The following is a 22999-nucleotide window of genomic DNA, read 5'->3' as shown; positions in this document are numbered from 1 at the left end:
TTGCATATGAGGCAGAGGACCGTGGCGATATCATCAGTCCGCATAAACCACTATGCAAACGATGCTACCGCAGTCTTCTGACCAAGGGAGGCAATACTTCCATTTCAGCGTTCACCGTAAAAACAAGCAACATTTAAAAACATGACTGACACATTTCCTCAAACAAAACTATAAAGACGAATCAGATTGGTGATGTTATGTTTAACATTGTAATGAAAATCTAAACAATGAGGCATTCACGGGGTCGGCTAAGGTACAGCTACTAATTCAAGGTGGTTTTGATTCATATATTAACAACGTCCAAACGTGGTGTGTGTGTGTGTGTGTGTGTGTGTGTGTGTGTGTGTGTGTGTGTGTGTGTGTGTGTGTGTGTGTGTGTGTGTGTGTGTGTGTGTGTGTGTGTGTGTGTGTGTGTGTGTGTGTGTGTGTGTGTGTGTGTGTGTGTGTGTGTGTGTGTGTGTGTGTGTGTGTGTGTGTGTGTGTGTGTGTGTGTGTGTGTGTGTGTGTGTGTGTGTGTGTGTGTGTGTGTGTGTGTGTGTGTGTGTGTGTGTGTGTGTGTGTGTGTGTGTGTCTCTTTTTTTTTAAGGTAGTATCAAATTGGCATTGAGCATCGTGTAATTTCACTGGCATTAGCACCGACTACTGGATTTTTGGTATCTCTAGTTTCAGGAGACCCACAGTAGATTCAACCGGGTCCACTTGACATCGTGTCGTGCATGGCATTGTTTCTGAGGCTATAGGCTGTTCTAATGTCTCATTCTGGCTGCTGGTGTCTGTGGTGACTTTTCCTAACCTTAACAGAAACATTAACCTACTCAGTAGACCTGCCCTGACAGGGGTTACGTGTGACCATTGGTCTTTCCTTTCCTTCTCAAACTACGTCACAACTGCATTTTCATCAGCCCAATTTCAAAAATTTCTCGGGGGAACCCGAAGCGCCATCTGAAAGGGGCTTGAGCGTCCAATGTTTTCAATACACGCCGGTCTCTATGACTTTTTTAGGACTTTTTTCAACATCTTATCTTATCTTATGTGAGGAAACTTTGTTTTTGTGGGTATGTGGATCTTCCGGATCAGTTTGGAAACAGTTTTAAAAATACTGATTGTAGATAGGCAGTACAACTTAGCCTGAAAAAAAAATTCAGTCCGCCCCACACACACACTTCTTAGGTAAACTACATCTAGAAATAATCAAACTGGTTATGAATTATTGAATTATGCTAACATAGCATTTTGAAAGCACTTATTTTCCATCCAGGGAATGTCAAGTAATCACCATAGTCTCTCTGGCTCTTCTCCTGTTTCTCATTTGGCTCAGTCAACACCTGGGAGATGTTCAACCACAGAGCAGTATTATAGATGCCGGTGGAGGAGGGTGTGGTGGGTTGGTGGTAAGGTGCTGGCATCTTTAAATTTTAGGCATGGCTGTTTATTGAGATAGAAAAATTAATCTGAAACAGAAAGTCCCAAAAGAAAAAGTTAGAGAAGTTCTCCTCCTCCTTCCCCCAATTGCCTTGAGATTTATTATGAATTACAACTCTGTCAGTCTAATCATTCTATGGCCCCGAAATAAGTTATTTAATACACACACACGCACACACAAACGTGTACATGGAGATAGAGCAATACGGTGATACAACATGATGAACCGAAGCAGTTTAGCATAAAGCTGTCGTCAGGATAAATGCTAAATGCCAGTTTGTGTCAGACCTGGTCTCTTTCTCTCTCCCTCTCAATTTCTCACTTTCTCTGCCGCTCCTTTTCTCAACACCTGTTTTGTCTGTACTGTTTTAACTCTTTTGGTAAGTCACCTGATTTTCTTGGCATGACAGAATGAACAGTACAGCATTAGTATTTTTACACATGGGTATATTTGATTTGGCGTTTGGTCGGCATTCATGCATTCAGATTTTTCTTGCAAAAAAATACTGTAAGCCTATGCATACACTATGTTTTCCTTTGCTGATTTCACTCTCCTTGACAGACAATGACACAGCTAGAGCTTTAAGCCATGTAGTGACTGAATGTAATGTATCAGATTGCGAGGCTCATTTGGTGATGAAATCAGCAGCTTTGCCATCACTGCAAAGTCTTCAGTATCAAAAGATAAACACAGGCAACACAGTCAAATCATTACTTAACTAAGGATGCTTAAAGTATCGTATTGGGAGGCAAAGTGGTTTTTCAACACCTCCAATAAACCCATCATCTCTTCACTTATCAATCCAATAGTGGAGTGGAGTGGTGGAACATTTTAAATCTCTGTGCATGGGGAATGTCATCTTGAATTAATTTTTTTAATTAATCCTTTCTTTATCAAGGAAGGTCCCATTGAGATACAAGATCTATTCAAGACTGCAGCATAAGCCGTTTTCACACAAAAAAAGGTCAAATTTCCTATATTTAAACACATACAATACATAAAAGCAACACAAGGTAAACAATAAATGAAGGGATATCAAGGATGTCTATAACACATTCCACCTAAATGGATTATGTGAAACAGCAACATGTTTCCTTCATGTTCATGAAACAGGTAAAATTCATGTGTTCTCATGACTAGGGTTCCAAAAATTCTGGGAATTTTCAAAGTTGGAAATTTTCCATGAGAATTGACAGGAATATATGGGATTTTACAAACTATTTTTTATCAGACTTTACCAAATTGAAGGTAAGCCATTAGCAAAGATTTTAAATACATTAAATATAGTTGAGGAAAATATATTTTAGCACTTTCTTGACTAAAACAACCAGATTTCATACAATTACACTTGAGAATAGCTATGGTATTCCTCAATCACCTGCATATAACACACTTTCTGCAGGGGTATTGAGGCCAGAGCACAAGACTATTGGAGCCGCACATTTGCGCCTGTGGACTACATACAATTTCCGAATATTTCAAAAATTCCTCAGCTTAACTTCCCATGGAAAGTTTCTGGAAAGTTTCCAGAAATTTACCGGAAATTGTCCAGTCCATTTGCAACCCTCGTCATGTCCCATCATTTGTCATCAATTGAGTTGCCATTGCAGTAAATTAAGTCCACATCCCACTTACAGGTATATACTGTACTATGACACATAATTGGCAGCTCAGTTGCATTTTCTTTTCATTTTCTTTCCATTTCTCTTTTTATTTTATTACTGGAGACACATTATTTGCTTTCTTTACTGCAAGATGACCTACTGTGTCTTCTTGCAGAAAACAATACATATGAATGTAGAGTAACATAAAATCATGGTAAAATCTGTTTAAATTGAAGGAGTTTTGTATCCCATAGTTGACAGACTCCCAGGTGGAATCAAGTAAAAGCCTAGCCTGATATTGCTGCAGTTAGAAATAAACAAGGAGCGTAACAGAGAGGCATTTGGAACTATGGCTGACAGATCATTTTTTTAATGAGGAGCTTGATTTGTGATGATTGTTGCACCCCTTGTTTCAACTGAGCAATCATGGTCACTCCCATTCCCAGCTTTTCAGATTATAGATCAGCCAATTAGTCTCACCAGCAGAACTCGGAGCATGATATGATTTGTGCAACTTGCTCACCATTTCAGCATTTCCCTTGTGTGACTGACACCACTTTGCAGTTGGTGGTAAGGCAGCTTTAGCTTTCTGGGCTAGAAGAAGTTAAATTACTGTCATCACAGCCTGTAAGCAGGGGTTTCCCAAGGAAAAAGTTATGCTGGCAAGTATCTTTACAGAGGACTCTTTGCTTTCTAGCCACACTTCATTGACCCCAAGGATGAGCGACTCTTGTTGACATAATGAAGCTTTGAATATTAGTAGCCTCCTCCCCTTCACCAACACATCCAGTATTAGGTCATCTAAAATAACATTCTATAGTTTTTTTTACTTTTGCCTTTCCCTTTTTGAAATCATCCAAAAATATTCATAAATCAGATACTGTCAGTTTGGCTAGCCAGCTCAGGTTGCTAAGTAATTTTAGCTTGTGATAATTAGAAGCATGAAGGAAAATAACACAGATCCCTTACCTGCTGTTTTAGTGTGTTCACGTTTTAATCAACACATGTCACTGGTGAGCGTTCCAATCATTATATCCATGTTTCTAACCGAGCTGGCCCATTGTTAAGCTGGGTAAAGCTGTGTGTATTTCTTTTCAGGAAATACAATGAGAAATGTCCTGGATAGCAGCTTTTCTCTAGTGGCAGCTCATTCGGAAATGAGCTCTTAAGTCACTGTGCAAGCCCATTCAGTTCAAAATGCTTATCAAACCAAGGTTGTGCTAAAAGATTTATACAATATGTATGAACAGAAATCTTGACTTAAGCTATGAGAGGCAGAATTCACACAACAGTCTTCATATCATCCTCCTTTATGTCCGATTTATTGTTCATGGAAAATATTTGTATGCTTGACATCGGTTGGAGAAAAATATGATCAGGCACCTTAGTGTAATGTAGTTCTGGAATGCTTACAGTCAGTAAATTGTTTGTTGAATGTCTCCCATGGGTATACAAAAGGTTCTTTATTACTCTGGCGCCTTAGCAGATAAGACGGTCCTTTGTAACTGACACCGATGTTGGCTCCCTACTCAAAAAATTTAATAAATTACTCATTACACGTTACGCATTTCAAAATTAATATTATACTTTACTTATTACTCAATGAGAAGAGTAATTTGTGACACTACTCGCCTTGTGCCTTTTAAGAGCACTGCCAAATTGTCTCGAATAATAAACAAACCGCTGCCATCACCTGAATATAGCAGCTGAGATGTTGCCAGTTGTAGAGACAAAGTCTAAATCTTTGATGGAAGCTGAGCTTTCAAAGTGAATTCTTTGTCCAGATAACTTGATTGCAAATCATTTTTTACCTGGGAGTCTTGTCACCTGTGGCCAGTATTTTCTCAAGGATCTGTCTGAAAGACGGTGAGTCAGTTGTGGAAATGGTCAACATCTTATCCACCACATACCCAGCCACAAGCTTCATTAGTTGTTTGTTTCTTAGCCTGCTGTCCATGACCATGATTAAAATTCAATGATGGTTGTTTAGTTACTGAGTGGCTACAACCACCCCCCACGGCAGCGGAGGGATCATCGTTGTGGGGAGTTTTTCCACCAGCTTCATGTTACTTTGCTGTCATAGCAGGTGTTTCTGGAGGTTTGAGGTTGTGTTTTACGCAGAGGAAAGAGTCTTGTCACATCCAAACCATTTACATATTACCACGATGTTCTTGTCATCTTTCCAGCTGCTGAATGTAAACGTGTTTCTTAAATGAGCCCGGTGAGGATTTAAAGAAAAAAAAAAACATCTAGCTGGGGATTGCATTGTTCAATTTAAATCAGTGACAAAAAGTAAAGCATTCAACTTATCTAGCACCAAAAGCACAAGACGTGGACACCAATGAATAGTTTACATCTGAATAGAATGAACAAGGCCTTACGCAAGTCAGTTAAATGTATTTAAGTATTTACATATCTTTATGAACATTTCAGAAGAAAAGCTTTAGAGGGAAAATAATAAAGAGAGACAGACTAGATTATGTGAAACAGACACATAGACGCTTGTGTCAGTGGGTGCATTTACATGGAAATAAATAAACAGGATACTCCAATAACTAGGGCTGGATATCGTGGCCAATTTCCTAAATCGATTAAATTTCGACCCACAAGGTTCTAAATCGATAAATCACTATTTGATTCAATCTAAATCGGACAGTTTAAACTTGAACTGTAAACAAAACTGTCTCAAGTCTCAAAAGTGCAAATATTATCTGGTCGCGCATGTGTGATGTGTGGTGTGCGACCAGATGTCTCGCTATATCAATATGTAATAGGCTAACAGCAACAGAGTGACAGGAACAATATGTAAGCACTGTAAGAAGATGGCACCATCACCACCATAACACAAACATGTAGCATTTAAGCGCCGCAGCTTCTGGCTACAAGTTATAATCACAGTGACACTGACGTACCTGAAGCCTCCGTATGTGATGCGCTGGGACCATGGCTGGGACAGACGGCAGCTCCCGAGCTGAGTGATAGCAGATATTGCCAGCCCCGAGGTCGGGGCTGGCATATCCCCCCCCGCTGTGGAACGGGTTGGGGGGAGTACTTTACCGCCTGATGCTGCATACAACGCGTCCTTCTGAGCATCATATCTTAAAGACATACCACAAATTATTGTTATCACAGTATGAGGATAAACATGGTATGGATACAAATATACAATCTCACACATAAAAACAAAAAGGTTCATGAATTGTAAATTATTAACTGCTACAACTAATTAGTAAAATGAGAAGAAAATGCACATATAAAATACAAAACTTACTTGTTCCCATCGCTATGATCTTTTGTACTTCTTTACATTGCAGCTGTTTATGTTGTCCCTTTACACCCAATTGTGTAACATATTGTTTATAGAAATAGCTAATCACACAAACTGCTGATACTTGTAGGTAGCATAGTTAGCTAAATTTCTATTTTAAAGTAACCCATGTGAGTAGTTAGCATTTAATTCTTCTCAGAAGTGAATTCAAAAGCTGCTATTCACCAGTGTGTAATGGGTCTAGTGAGACTGAATGCTCACCTAAGCAGAAGCAAATAATAGATGTGAATGGCTTATAAGGCTAATTTGGAGCACATTAAACTCACAGTTATTAGTGCACTAATACTTGTGTTATTTCCAAAGGCTAATGAGGTAGCATACTAGGCCAATTACACTTGTATTTATAATATGCCTATACATGCATTGTTAGCTTGGCCATGACTTTGGCTGTTAAAAATGATCACTGCAGGCAGATTGGTACAGTCGAGAGAGAGAGAGAGAGAGAGAGAGAGAGAGAGAGAGAGAGAGAGAACTGTTGGAAACAGGAGTGAATTCAGGTTTGTCTGCCCCTTACTGTAGGTCCACTGTACTTCTCAGTTCTCTTTAAATTGAGACTGAAGAATTTCTTACACTGCCCTGTAACTTTTATCTAAAAAAGATCACCATTGTAATAATCTCAACCCCTCAGTGTGTGCTGTATTACTACAGTTTTGAGGTAATGCTCTCCCAAATCTTACCTCAAAACTCATATTTCATTATGGGTTACAGGCTTTTTCTCGATGCGACAAACTTTTGTCCCCATCTTCTCCCTCAAAAGTTGACTGCATCTTTATAACACGCCCTTATTGGTCTCCATCTTTACTCCATTTCTCTCTTGAACACTTGTTGGGTGTCATATGGTAACAATAACCTTTAATTGCTCAGAAACTATTTAAACACAATTTCATTCTTTCACACAGCCTTTCGTAGCACCCGGCATCCTAGACTGAAGTCCTTAAGTATATTTTTGTTTCCAATTGGGTGTAAAATGGATTAAAAGGATGAGGCAGTACATCAAGCTGTGCCTCTTTTTCCCTTTTTTTCTGCAGAGCTTAATTAAACCATAAGACCACCCACCGCTGACCCCTGCTACCAAACCCAGTAAGCAAGCTGAATGCAAAATTTGGTCTCTTTATATCTGAATCATTTGATCACGTAATACACAAATATTTGAGGCAGAACACTTAATGCAGATGGATGAAGACCTTATACACACAGGCATGGTGAGAGTGCGACCCCAAACATTCAGAAATGCAAGTTTGTGTGATTACTCAAACGCCCCCGGAGTGGCAAGTTGAGAAAAGTTTTTTTTTTCCTTTTACTAAATCACACTTCAGAGTGGGAGGAAGAGTGAGATGAAGTAAAGATAATAAGACAGAAAGACTTGATGGTAACGTCCCCTAGATTGTGACGAATTAGCCATATGTCCGGGAGATAAAGGAGCCTTCATATTGGCTTTGGGTTCTTTTTAAATTTAACAGAATGGCTCTTTGCTAGAACCAACACATCTCTAGGGCTCCATTTATGTTTTCCTTTTTCCCCAGCAGTTTTCAAACTAGTAAATACATTTTTCTTTTCTTTTTTTAAAGTTGGTTTGGATTGTTTGTTGCTTTCTTTTACCAAGTACAGAAAAGTATAACGTCGGTTATCCTGCTTTTAAAAGTGTGATTGTTTTGATCTGAAGTAGAAAAGTTACTCTTTATAGTCAGCATTGCATAATATGATTGATACTGGTACCTATTTTACAAGGGAAAAATTCACCAATTTCACATATGGTGGCCAATATAGTAATTTTTTGAGCTGAAATGAAAATAGACCTTTTCTGTCTAGATTTTGCTAAACAAATACCCTTTTTAAAAATAATATAACATTTTAACATGACTATACATTATTATGCATTATATACTGTACATTGTCAACAAATTAAAAAAATGAAGACTGAGAAAATAAAGAAGAGATAAAATAAATAGCTAAAAACCATGTTCATATCAGTCAAATGCTGACAATTTAAATCAATTAAAGGATAAATAAAACAAATAACTACTCTACAGTATGTTCAGTATCAGTCAATTGCTATATACCTAAAAAGAAACTACCACACCACTACAAAAAACTGCATTACATGTTCTGTAAAGAAGATTCCGGTGGATACCAATATGTCTGTCTAATATCAGATTACATATCTGTATGGCTCTAATCCATTGTGGAGTAGTAACATGGCTTGCCTCATTTATTACCTTCCTGCCTCCTTGGTGCCTGGCTCAAGGATACCACACTTTTTGCTGTATGAGACAGAAAAAAGCCTCTTACGTCCCTGCCATGCAGTTTCCTGCCTAGCCCCTCAAGGAATTTTAATTACTTTTTTTTTTTTCAAATCCTGTGATGCACTTTTTTACTTTTTACATTTCCACCTGATGTTGACTGTTCTAAGCTTTCATAACCCCCCACAACAAATATAAATGCTTGAGGAAACTAATCTACACACAATTTTTTTTGCCTTGCATTTTGTGGGATAATCATATACTTCCTTTATAACATGCTCTTGGCTACTTTTTGTGGGATAATCATATACTTCCTTTATAACATGCTCTTGGCTACTAAAAAGAAAAGGTGCAGAGGCCAAAACTGGGTATGTGACGCTGAGGCTTTAGATTAAATGCACACATGTTTGAAATGCTAGTATGGTTTAGACTGACCTGGAGCATGATGGGAAGTAAAAAGACATTAAGGTCTTTAACTGTCACACACTAATCTTTGCCCAGTAGTGACATGACAAACTAGTATCGACTCAGTGTTGACAGGTTGTGTTACACCAATTTGAAGCCATAATAATCTAAAGTATATCGCTCTTTCTCAACTTCAGTGTCTTTATGTAATCTTTCTTACTTTTATGTCTTTTTCGTTCTGTATTCCTTTCTGTTTTTCAGCGTCGGTCTCTCTCTTTTACTTGTTACTTGCCCAGGTCATTTTGCTCCTTTCTTCTTTCTTCCTCACTCTGTTTTCTTCCCAGTTTTCCTTTCCATTTTTTTAAATTTACTTTCCTATCCTCCATCCATCTATCCCTCTATCTTTTGGCTATATTGTGGTGAGCATTATAGTGACCGTATGCTCACTGAGTGATTGTGACTCCACATTGTTTTTACAGTGGAACTGGACTCTTGTCCATCCCCAGTTTTATAGGGATACCTTTATAGCAAAATCTAACTGCACTTATGCCCTCTAACCCAATTGTAGCTCCATGCTTTCCCAGAGAAATGATATCTGCAAAGACAGGGAAAAGAAATATAGAGGGGAAAGAAGGGCTGAGGAGAGGTCAAACAGAGGGAAAAAAACAATTAGCCCTGCCATTCTACTCCTATTCTGTGACTAATAAAATGTAAGTAGAAAAGATCACTCACAGGTTTGTTGATGGCTCAAATGCTTGGGATTACTCCTGAAAGGGTAGCTTGGTCACTCCATATAGTGTTTGGTAAAATATTCTCCCATGTTTCTCTGGAGGAGGTAAATGACCAATGAACTTGCCTTCCTCCACAACATCTTGCTCGGGCTGTACAGATTGAAATAAACACTAGAGGGACACTCTAGAAATAGAACTAAAAGTAATGTAGTTAAAAATGTTAATCTTAACTAAGAGCTCCGACTGGACTTCAGTGCAGACATTTTTGTCTTTTACTTAAGATTTAATTTAGCTTGTGGTCTTAAAGTACCTGTGAAATGGAAATGATAGTGTCTTTAGCATCTGTACTGTGACATACTGTATTTCCCAGTAGAACAAAATATTTGAATATTTGAAAGGTGTACAGTTACAAGAAGGCTTTAAATCAAATCTTTGCATCAGCACTACACACCACTCCCTCAGCTGTTGTTAGATCAGGACAAGAATAAGGGAGAGATGAAAGGTAAACTTTGCCGACTTTCAACTGCATCCGCGCGTGCAGCTTGTGGATGAATGGTGCCCAGCCTCGGCCCGGAGCTCCCCGCTTGCCCACTGACAATATTCTACATATACCAATGACATTTGGCCAAAAGTCTCTCTGAAAAAGATCACAGACACACATTCAGACCATATTACCTGATTTTATAGAAAGAGAAAAGACAGGCATGTTGTGGGAAAAAAAATACTGATACTGATTTTTTTTTAAAAATATTTAGCATTTATATATTCAGCATTTATCAATACACTGTAGATAAACACATGGACACAGGATTAAATTTGGGCAAATGTGTTTTTTATTTAATTGGGACTTTAATTGAGTTGTCTTATAATGTGATTAATGTCATCATTTAGAAAAAAGAACATGCAATGTGTTTATACTAACACTAAGTCCGTATAATAGAGGAGAGAGGAGCAGGGGTCGTGCATCTGGCTATTGCCTTAATTAACATGCTGTGAAGCCGTCTAACAAGCCAAGCACCATGCCACACATGTGCATTTAAGCTTTTTAAAAAAGAAAACTTGATGAAACCTGCAGATACCCTAAACCAGCGAACAAAAAAGACTTAGACAGGTGCCCCAGGGAAAGAAAATGACGGAAGATTTAAAATGTCACCCTGTGTGCCTGAGAGGTTTAAAGAGAAACTTTAATCTGAAAGGAAAAAATGGCAGACAAATCTTTAGATATTCTACAAGCATCATGGAGAGAGAGACACCTGCTTTCAGTAATGAGGAACCACACATTTAAGAAGAAAAAAATCACTAGAAGGTGACAGACGCGTGGACAAAGGCAAGGGAAACTGCATTTATTTCAAATAATTGTTATCAGGCAGATAAGCTGACAAATCCCCCAACCCTAACCCTTTCACCAACAAGTCATGATACTTCTTTGAATTTCAGATTATGGGCTGACAAGTATGGAGCTGGCAATATGGAAGCATGCTGGTTTGATTCAATAGAGGTGAAAGATGGAAACAATAGCCCTATCAGGGAAACTGACTCAAACACACACACTGTGCAAATATGCAATTGTATGTGCTTACTTCCCTTCCTTTTATTAACAGTATCCATTTATTGCATCCGATGTTGTGCGTATGTGGTCTGCTAGTACACAAACAGACCAAAAAGCATGTTGGTGTTATGATTGTTAGTGTGGAAGGATAACTGCTTCTTTACTTCTCTCTGTCATCTTCATGTCCCCCTCCCTCTCTTGAACTCTCTTTCCCCTTCATAGATTTCTCAGCCCATACAATATGTAAAATATGTAAATAACATCCAATCAAATACCCGAATTGGATATCGGCTCCTATATTGACTAATTTGCTAGATTGGATATCGGCTGAATGAGGCTGATCCAGCGTTCCGATCCAGTCATTTATTTTTTATTAATATCACAACAGCAATACTTAAAGCGATCTAGTCACTTCAATGAAATAATATTAAGTACATTTATATCTGTGTTAATTTGTTACCTTTTTTTTAACACGGCTAAAGGTTTATGTCAAGCCTGATGCCTTCACTCACATGGCAAGGTAAACGGTTCATTCATTCAACAGTAAGATCGGATCGGTATCAGGTATCGGCCGATAAGCTCAGCCCAGGCATGGGTATTTGTATCAGATTGGATCGGAAAAAAATGGATCGGTGCATCTCTAGCTTGAAGCTATAACACAGATTCCATAGGGCCCTACATTATGTCAATGCTAAAAGCTGACTGGTGATTACAAAATATGACTGTCTAGTACCTCTTTCCAACCAGGGACCTGGGTCAGACTAAAGTTATCTAAAACACAAAAAAAAAACATTAGCAGACTTGGGTTCAGAGGGTGTGCGTGCGTGCGTGTGCAACACATGAGTAAGGCAGTGCATCGTTAATGCAAGTACGATTGGCATCCAGGACTGACAGCTCTGCTTTTTGGGGTGAATGCACATGGACTGGAGCCTGGCAGACAAATTAAAGACAAAAAAGCACTTTACCTCTTCTGTACATGCACACCCTTGTGTGTATTTGTTTGTATGTTGTCCTTCTCTGCGATTCGCTTCTTAGTGAATCTCGTCTTGGTCCATTAATGCTTCATTAGTGTGTATTGTATGAAGTAAACAAGCAGTACAGCAGGAACGCACCGCATAATTTTGGTTAATTCTGTCTCACTCTCACTTCTCGATCTCTTCCACTTTTTATTTTCTGTTTGCCTTTGTCGATCTGGTCTCGAAGGCAGATTGAAAGATTTAGTCTACTGTGTGTGTGTGTGTGTGTGTGTGTGTGTGTGTGTGTGTGTGTGTGTGTGTGTGTGTGTGTGTGTGTGTGTGTGTGTGTGTGTGTGTGTGTGTGTGTGTGTGTGTGTGTGTGTGTGTGTGTGTGTGTGTGTGTGTGTGTGTGCGTGTGTGCGTGTGTGCGTGTGTGCGTGTGTGCGTGTGTGCGTGCGCGCGTGCGTGCGCGCGCGTGTGTATTTCGTCTTATGTTATTATTAAATTGTATTACCCTTGACACTGGAAAAATTGTTCACCCGACATTCATGAGAGAGAGCAAGAGGGAGAGAGAGATCTCTGTTCCATGTGAAGCCAATTTCCACTAATCCCCCTTTCAATGGTACATTGGAAGAAAGTGTATAGGACTAGGATGGCCAAAGCCGAGACCCATTCACTTACAATAGACCACTGTTTAGGTGCTCAGAGCAAGGGATTGTGAATCGAACAAATACTGTGAGCTTTTCATGAGTACTGTTTGCAGATCAAACCCCTGGCAAGAAGCTGGAGTCTTGGCTGGCCCCATCAAGTTTCTTCAGTGTACTTAAAGGTACCCTGTGCAGGAGGAATTTCTAAAATATGTCTGAAAATATACATTATCATGAATCCAACATATGGCCAATAGAGGTGACCATCCACATACAATTACGCCTAAGAATTCACTGTGTCTTCCATGGGCTCGGTTCTAGTTTGCACACCAGAGTTCAAGCCGGCCGGAACATTTTGATCAAAAATAACCTGGAAATTTAGTTCCGAACTGAAACCTGGAAAAAGCTGGGTTTTTTTTTTCAGTCCGAACCTGTTCAACCGTGACAACATCAGTGGGTGTGCCATTCAGAGATAGAGCAACGCCGCCTTCTTCTCCGGGGGCGTGACCATTAAATGTGAAAGGAGATGTGTTGTGAGTCGATGAGAGAGAGCGGTCAGAGCAGAGGAGTGATAAAGTTTACCAAGTTATGTGTGAAGATATCGAGTGAATGTACAGCAGCTACAATTTTAAGTTTCAGAACAATAAAGACCAGAGGAGGAGTCCCGTGTGTTGTTGCTGTTGTTTCTGAGTGAAGTGTTAGAGTTTAGCTCCGAAGACTCTGACCAAGAGACAAAATAAAAGTTTTTCCTTCTGTGATTTCTGACCAGAAAGAGCTAACACTGAGCTACTGTAAGATATGTTATTGAGTTTCCTTAATGCTCTGAATGAATTTGAGTTCCTCTGGTAAACAGTAACTACGTATTGTGTGTCTGGAGCTTTTATTGTGAAAGGTAAGAACGGAAGAAGTGAACCTGTGCTGCTTTTGTCAAGGTTGAAGTAGAGAAATAGTTTTCCGTCTGCACACAGCAGACTTCTGTTGATGTCTTATAATCCTTTGAAGGAAACAACACAATGTGATGAGCGAGGAAATCACCCACTTTCACATGAAACTAAACAATAAGTAGCACTCCACATTATCCAGCTGTTAAGTCTGACCTAACACCTTTACAAAATATGATTTCCGGTTCCAAGCGCTCCGTTGAAACAAAACAGATACAACGACCGAACATGTGAACAATTCAATCAGCTCCTACGTCAGTTAGACACCTTTTTCATCCATAAGAGAGAGGTAAAATGACAATTATTTTGTTTTTTTTAAAATTCAGATCTGTTCAAATAACGGGCAACATGGCACAGCTGCGTTGTAGAAATACGTGGCTTGGACCGGCTTGGACCCGTAACATATTTTGAAAGGGCGTTACGTCACAACTTAACAGCCGGATGGCACATCCAGGTCGTTTATGCACCCCAATAACACACAACACACCAGGCTCACTGCCCAAAAAACATTTACTGCCGTTGTGCATTGTGCACACCCCCAGTTGCTGACATATCCTTGATAACAATGGTTCTGCACAAAACTGATGAAATTTGCGGGTTTATTCGCTAGTCAGCACCAAGGTTCGAAGAATTCTGAACAGCACTGGTTCAAGAACCCATTCCTCGTCAGTCAAAATACATTGTGTATGTTTGACATTAAAACGTGATGTATAAATATTTGAATATTTGAATATTTTAGTTTTTATTTATTTAATTGTCTGAATATTTTTTAGATAGCTTAGTAATAGTTATATTAAAAAGGTATGTGTATCAGCTTTAAACATATAAAGTAGGGGGTCCATCTAAGGGGTCCTAGGCCATTGAAGCCAACTGCTGTAGAGTGTAACACAATGATCACAACCTAGTCATGAAACAATATTCTCTGCACTTCCTGTCTTAAACTTCTTAAATGATTTGCTCTTACAGTTGATTAGGTCTGATGTGGTTAATTTATTCTGTTATGTATGTTGATGTAAAAGTGTTAATATGCCAAACTATGTATTTGCATTTATGTATATACCATAGCTGATTACTGTTTAGATTATATGTTTTCAGTGGTGTTTTAGTTCAAATGCAGGTAAACAATTTCAAGAGGAAAACGGTTTTCTCTACTCTCAGCAGAAATGGACAACTGTTGATTTTGTATCTGCAGAGATGTTTTATTTTCTGCACAGTAAATGAACATTTCCATGATAAATTGAGAGTGACAAAGAATAAGGTTGGAGGAGGTTTGGGATGTCAGTGTCGGTGCTTTTTGTGTCTGGCCTGCCAGCAGTGCAGGTCCACTTTTACGTAGTTGACTATTTACTTAGTGGAGTAATTGAGCCGACTGACAAACTAACTACCTGATTCCTTCACTAACTGATTATTTCAGTCACCTACTGACATCAACATATCAATTTACTATTAGCCGATTTGCTAACTAATTAAATTAACTGACAGGTTACCCAACTCGCTGATGAACTGGTTGACAGTGTTTGGACTGACTGGCTGGCTGGCAGAGTGACTGATTGAATAACTGCATGGCTGATGAATTAACCGTCTTCTATCATGCCCTCTATAACCTCTTGCTGTGTGGTCATCAGTGCATGCATGAGTCAGTTCTGCCTTCACACTCCATGTGTCATCCTCTTCCTGTGTCTTATTTTCTCTCCCATCACCCCCCCCCCCCCCCCACTCTGCTTGTTTCCCTTCCTCCCTATTAGTTTCTATGTTTGCTTTTTCATCTCCTTGGAAGGCTTATAAATTTACCCTTTAGTCTTTAACTAGCCATGATATGTGCTTCTCAGCTTCTCGGATTGACTTTGCAATGCAAGAAATGTGGAGAGGATGATAAAAGGAAAATGAAGGAGTAAAGAAAAACAGGAGAAAAGACTAATTAAGATTAAAAATTGACATAATGAGAAAAAGAATGAAGAAAAGGGGAGACAGGAAACTAGGGAGAGCTTTAGACCACAGTTCAGTGCTACTGATACATTTGGCAGCCGTGTGTGTGTGTGTGTGTGTGTGTGTGTGTGTGTGTGTGTGTGTGTGTGTGTGTGTGTGTGTGTGTGTGTGTGTGTGTGTGTGTGTGTGTGTGTGTGTGTGTGTGTGTGTGTGTGTGTGTGTGTGTGTGTGTGTGTGTGTGTGTGTGTGTGTGTGTGTGTGTGTGTGTGTGTGTGTGTGTGTGTGTGTGTGTGTGTGTGTGTGTGTGTGTGTGTGTGTGTGTGTGTGTGTGTGTGTGTCAGTAAGCAGGATATCTGCACACCATTTCTGAATCTTTTTCAGAGACACTGTCACACACCCTTAATGTGATTCATTTTAGTGCTCTCTGTGCTTAGTGGGGCAGGACATAAATGTTTTTAATGGTCTTCAGCTGTTTGGTATTGTACATGTTTGTGTGTGTGGCTCAAGTAAAATAGAGAGTCGTAACACCGATGTGTGGTAGTCACTTGAAGGATTAACATAAGTTATTTAAATATCTCTGTGCATTAATTGCTACTTTTGTGTCACAACTACTTAGTTTCCAGACATTCTAGTGTCTTGATACAGACAATAGAAATTACTGGGAACTCTCAAATCATGACTGTTCACCTCAACCAAGAGTGAACCAGACCTTTTACTTGAGACAGTCTATTGTTAGTATTGACAGGTCTTTAATTTTCAATCACCTCTGTTTTTCATTTCAGTTTTATTTTCTTCTTCAAATTCAAGACTTTCTTCATGTTTACCTTTTGTACTGGTAAATTCAGCATAATGTACACATTTACACAGTGCCCACAGCATCATAGCAACAACATACCAATGTTATAACTTCTCTTTCTCACATGAACTAATTGTCCCAATTGGGTCATTCTCCCTCTCAATATGAAGCTGCTATTGATTAAACTCATCTCCTGAATGTGTTTCACATTAACCTACTGGTAGGTAGGAGGAAGTTTCTTTTTAGACAAAGAATACCCATGGCAAAATTGTTAGTTAAAACAAGTGTTTTTGATTCAGATACAGTAGAAATGTAATTCTTTTTTATTAATATTGGTGGTTTTACAGCATCTGTTAAATTATGTATTCCTGGCACTAATCATACTCTACAGTAGAACTATTATTACACTTACAAAATAGGGTGATACGTTTTAGCATTACATATAGAAAATATGTAGCCTGGCAGACTGATCCACAAATGTGTATTAGTCTGGAATCTGGTAGTTCATTTCAGATTTCCAAGAGATGTTATCAGCTGTGCAGACCAACATGCCTCTGGGCAAGGGTAGAAGCACCTCCTGATTGTTTCAGTGTTGGCTTAGTGTATTCGATATCTTCTTCCCAACCCCAATAGGGAGAAAAGGCTTTTTTTTCGGGTGGTTGGGATCTCAAATAATTCTCTTAGTCTTGTTATTGTAGTGCCTGGTGTAATTCTTCAGCACCACCTATTGTGTGTTCAGAAGAAAAAAACACTCTATACTACTATATTCTAGTTTGGTGCGGCACTTACCTCTAATACCCATTTGTGAGTTACCTCAGAGTGTTAACAGTCTGTGAATTAAAATCAACATGCTCTGCATCATTTGCATAATTGTGTTCATAAATATCCTATAATTTATAACTGAATTGAAGTTATCTATCCACTCGATTCACCATCCTCTAAAACTTCTTTTTTTTGACTCAAAAGCCATCAAATTTCAATTATCATCCTCAATAAAACCACTCAAATATTGTCAAAATCAGCCAAGCCTTTGCTAAAATAGTGGCCATATAGACATTTACGCTATTGATGCAGACTATGCAAATTGCCTAACATATGCAAGTTTGCATCCGCCAGTTTCTGAATGCTGGGGACCCACACCGTATATTTATAACCTAAAACTTTGGGGTACTCAACATTTCGATGTTCACAATGGGTTTAGTATGTGACAGAGCAGTTGAAACATGAGCTCTGCAAATTCCTATGGGTCTCAGGCTAGAAAATACAGTAAGTAGTATAATGTAAAATTAAAATCCCAAAATTAGATGGGTGACGGTGTGTCTGGTGGCTAGTTCTCTCTCTCTCTCTCTCTCTCTCTCTCTCTCTCTCTCTCTCTCTCTCTCTCTCTCTCTCTCTCTCTCTCTCTCTCTCTCTCTCTCTCTCTCTCTCTCTCTCTCTCTCTCTCTCTCTCTCTCTCTCTCTCTCTCTCTCTCTCTCTCTCTCTCTCTCTCTCTCTCTCTCTCTCTCTCTCTCTCTCTCTCTCTCTCTCTCTGTCTGTGCGCATGAGTAAGACAGTGCATCATTAATGCCAGTATGATTGGCATCCAGGACTGACAGCTCTCAGGAGCCTGGCAGACAAATTAAAGACAAAAAAGCACTTTACCTCTTCTGTACATGCACACCCTTGTGTGTATGTGTTTGTATGTTGTCCTTCTTTTGGTTAATTCTGTCTCACTCTCACTTCTCGATCTCTTCCACTTTTTATTTTCTGTTTGCCTTTGTCAATTCTATGAGAGAGAGAGAGAGATAGATAGATAGATAGATAGATAGATAGATAGATAGAGAGAGTTTTTGTGTGTGCAAGAAAGGGAGATTTTGTACTCGTTAAGCAGTAGAAGTAAGACGCAGTGCTAAATTATTTAGCTACTGTCTACTTTATCCAGTACTAGCAAACTGCTGGGTTTGTAAGAGGGATGGAGAGGGAGAGACAGAAAGTTACACGGAGTGGTGTGCATCATGTGTTAACCCTTATAAGTGGTGTGAATTCATTGCAGGTTGGAAGACATTTTTGAAAGAGTGCAACCACAAATAGCCTACCACTACTCTGCTGCACTTGAGCACTGCGTCAAATGCCCCTCTGTCCAAACAAGACTTGCATGCACATGTCGGCTGGCAACTGATAGCGAGAAATATGAATTGTGGTTATACCTTTTGTTGAGAACAATTTAAACACACTCAGCTTGCTCAGTTGGCTATATATTTTAATAATACATTTAGAGGTAAACAATAAAATGGGCACAACATTGATAGTCAGAAAAATAGAACAAGCTCAGCATCGAGCCTTGTTTAATAGTAATGTTTGCAGGAGTATTTTGTCATTCAAGAGAAGATAGTATTTTAAGAAGTATATTTTTTACCGATTATTTTGTCACTTTAAAAGATTCATGTATTAGCTAATGTACTCACTAGTACGGACAGGTAAGCCTGCTTCATTCTTTAGTTTTTGCCTTTTAAGGATGAGCTGCCTTTCTGATTGGGTAGGAAAGTAGCTTAAAACAGATTCATCACACAAATGTCAAATTATATTACTACTAATAGTATATTATGGGTAGACAGACGTTATAAACCCAAGGCATGGAATGTAATTGAGACTATGATGCTCCTTGCGTGAAAAAATAAAACAAACAATAAACAAGATGTCTCCTCACTGTACTACCCACTCTCATTTACAGGAAGTTGTTTTAAAGAAATGGGTTAAGAAAAGGAAAGAAAAAGATTTGTCTGTGTTTCTGCAAACGTACGTAATTTAAAAATGCATGACAAACCCTCAGCATTGATTTAGCACAGTCTAGCTCACAAATAAAATAGTTGTATGGTGTAAAGTGAAATATACCCCAGTCCACCGGATTTCTTGCCGTATAGTTTGATCAGCAGAGGTTTGAAAACAACAAATGTTTCATCAGCATTCTCAGTATTTCATCACTCATCAGTTCAGAGCTCAAGTCTGGCAAAGATGATGTTGGTAGGTACTAAGCAGTCTCCTGATGAGAACTTGCACATTCACAGTTGATTTACACACACACACACACACACACACACACACACACACACACACACACACACACACACACACACACACACACACACACACACACACACACACACACACACACACACACATACACACACCACCATATAAGTTTGCTGTTATATGCATTTCTGCTTCAGAAACCTTGCAAAGGCATTTGCTGTTGTGTTTGTGTGTGCATGTGCATGCTGTCTGGTGTTTGCCTTTAACGCTGTGTTTCGACGCTGACTCTGTTGTGACCTTTTAGCTAAGCCGGACCGGATTTAATCAGCAGTAGACTCCTACTATTCGCATACAAACACAACCAAGAACTGCGGCTTTTATGTGCATTCACAAACAAACACACACACACACACACACCTAGACTGTCAAGTCAGACGTCCTTTTCTGTAATTAATGGTTAGGTTTGTTGTATTCCAGATTCTTTGTTTGGACCCCATTAGTCAAAAGAGGCCAGGAGTCAAACCTATTAAAATTTAGATTTAGTAACTGGCATCCAGCAACACCTTGCTGCGTATCGGCATTGCACTTTGAAGCAGCCAGCGTATATAGTACAGCTTGGCTGGTCATTGAACAGTTGAAATGTCATCAAATCAAAAAGACATTCCCTGTTTTAAGAAAAGAAAATCATGTTTCTTCTATATATATATATATATATATATATATATATATATATATATATATATATATATATATATATATATTCTGTGGGGAATCTGGGTAATATTAGTATTAAATTAAGTATTAGCATTAAAAATCAACTTAAAGTATCAAAAGTAAAATGACTCACTTTTTATCTAATTAATCTACATCATTTATATGATTGTATTTCTTTTTCTGATACATTTATTTGTAAGGAACATTTCAATGTTTTTCAGGGGGAGCTAAATTATGACATGACTTATGATTTCATACTATTAAATAATAATCACAATATTTCAAGTTTTTTATGGTGATATGTTTTGTAGGTAAAATATCAATCTCAAGGAGACTAAACATGTGGGGTAAAAAGTACTATCAATTATCTCTGAAATGAAATCCAGTTGACATATAAAGTAGCATACCATGGAAATACTCAAGTAAACTACAAGTGCCTCCAAAATGTACTTAAGCGTAGTACTTGAGTATATGTTCTGGACTGATAAGGATTGGTTTTAATATTCTAAATAATTAAGGCAATATAAAATACTGTATATTTTTAATCTGCTGTAAGCATTGTCGAATGCATCTGTCTGAATCTAAAAATCCTAATGATATGTATTGTCCCCACCCCCTTTTCTTTGTCTGTGTGTTCAGAATTTGCTGTCGGAGAAGGTTGACCAGATGATGGAGTGGTCCTCTCGGCGTTCGGTCGTCCGGATGAACGGGGACAAGTTCCGTCGCTTCGTCAAGGCTCCACCTAGGAACTACTCTGTGATTGTCATGTTCACTGCCCTGCAGCCTCAAAGGCAGTGTTCTGTCTGCAGGTATGTACACACACACACACACACACACACACACACACACACACACACACACACACACACACACACACACACACACAATGAAAAGCAATGGCCTTGTGTAGGCCATATTCTATTCTTATAACCCCATCTGGTATTTCACATACCCTCCTTCCACTTGATCATATATACTTGCATACCTTGAGAAACACAGAAAACAGCACTATATAACACAAACCTGTGAGGCTCGTCGACATTTGGCTCAATGGGACTCCAGCCAGCTGCACTACCAAAGGGGAATGAATACATTTTACAGAACAAGGCCAACAAGACCTACTTACAAACTCAAAGCATTTAATGCATGAGGAGATTTTCCAGAAATCCCAATAGCAAGCTGCTTTAAATTGGATTCTTATTTACAAACTCAGACTTGTCTCACTTGTATCATGTTTGCAGCAGAGTTGTAGTTCAATGCTGATGGGTCAAGCACAACCCTGAAAATGCTTATACATGATAAGACGTTTGATCTAAATTGTTTAGAATTTAAATGAATAGTCGTTTAAATCAAATTATTTTTACTCCCGACAAAGCCAGTATTTCAGGACCATGGACAGCTCTGCACAGAGCAATATGAGAGTCCAAGTGCAATGACTCTGGAGCTGTGCATGGTCCTGGAAGCAACTTTGGATTAGTCAGTGCAGTCATATGTCATATTATGTCATATTAGTCAGTTGTACTCATATTTGTAATTTTTACATTGTTTTTAACCTGTACTGTATATATTGATACAATGCACACTACACTCTGCCTCCTACAGTGAAAATTAGCAGAACCTTAGATTTAGGTTTCATATAGTCCACAGAGGTAACATTTGACATTTTTTTGTGCTGCTTTTCTCAGGGTCATGTGAATTGCAGGAGAATATTTCTTTCTTTATTTTTACACAAATACTGTCATATACTGCATACCCCGGTAAAATGTAAAAAAAAACTCACCGCCGAAGCCTGATTTTTTTTCTGTTGTTTTTCTTTTTGCATTCAATTTACCCCTTTAAAAGTGCTTTACTGACTAACTTATTTAAAGTTTTACTACATAAAATTTGAGAAACGTTGTTTCTAGTGGCCTTTGTGGCGGTAAAATGTAATTGACGGTGAGCCTGAGGTGTCAGAGCCTCCATCTTGCGATAAATCCATACACACACATGTTCCTATTACACTTCTGCTCTTACTACAAGCATGCTCAGATGTTGGAATTTCCGATCTTTGATTACAAGTGAACGCAGCATAATCATTGGTGACAATCTGGGACAACAGACCAACTGCTGTCAACAGCGTCACTAACATGGCGGCCTATTTACATCTTGCCCGCGAATGTCGCCAAAGACAATGATATTAGAATACTCTGCAAAAAGGCCAAGTAGAATTGCTTTCATCACTGGGTCATATGATCAATCACTATTGTTTTACCTCACTATTTGATAGATATTAACTTAAAAGCCAATTAAATAGATGGGAATCTTACAGAGTGCAAAAGGCTGTGGCTGGTCTGATGTTTAGGAATACGAGATGGCAGTCTTTCTCACAAGAATCACTTATTCTATTTAGTATATTCCTGTATAAAAAAAAAATAGACTAATGTGGTAATCAAGCTTTTTCATCATTGTTTGAATGTGAATGCTATGTTGCCTAATTGGCATTCATCACGTCAGCATGCATTATATATATTTTGCAGTCTGGTCTTGAGAAATTCATGACTGCCTGATGTTGTATGGTGTTGTAACCCCAGCTCCTAGGCTCCAACAAGAATTGGAGAATAGACGGGTACAAAAGTAAAATAGGGCATAGTCATTTACCTAAATTCTAAAAAATATAAGGAAAGTGGAAGTCTGTAAATAGTCATATCTGCATGTATAGGTCTGTGGAAATGTCTAGCACCCTTTTGGTG

General features: G+C 38.7%; 1 protein-coding gene across 1 annotated transcript in view; it reads left to right on the top strand.

The window, feature by feature from the left end:
• The window catches only part of tusc3 (tumor suppressor candidate 3), a 93733-nt gene that overhangs the window by 18269 nt on the left and 52465 nt on the right, over window positions 1-22999 (top strand). The window contains exon 2 of the mRNA XM_083925028.1: window positions 20910-21079. Coding sequence (XP_083781154.1) covers window positions 20910-21079 — 170 coding nt within the window. The remainder of the gene's footprint in view (window positions 1-20909; window positions 21080-22999) is intronic.

This window comes from Echiichthys vipera (assembly GCF_963691815.1).
Source record: "Echiichthys vipera genome assembly, chromosome: 2".
Taxonomy (NCBI): Eukaryota; Metazoa; Chordata; class Actinopteri; order Perciformes; family Trachinidae; genus Echiichthys; species Echiichthys vipera.
This window is presented reverse-complemented; position numbering and strand designations above follow the sequence as displayed.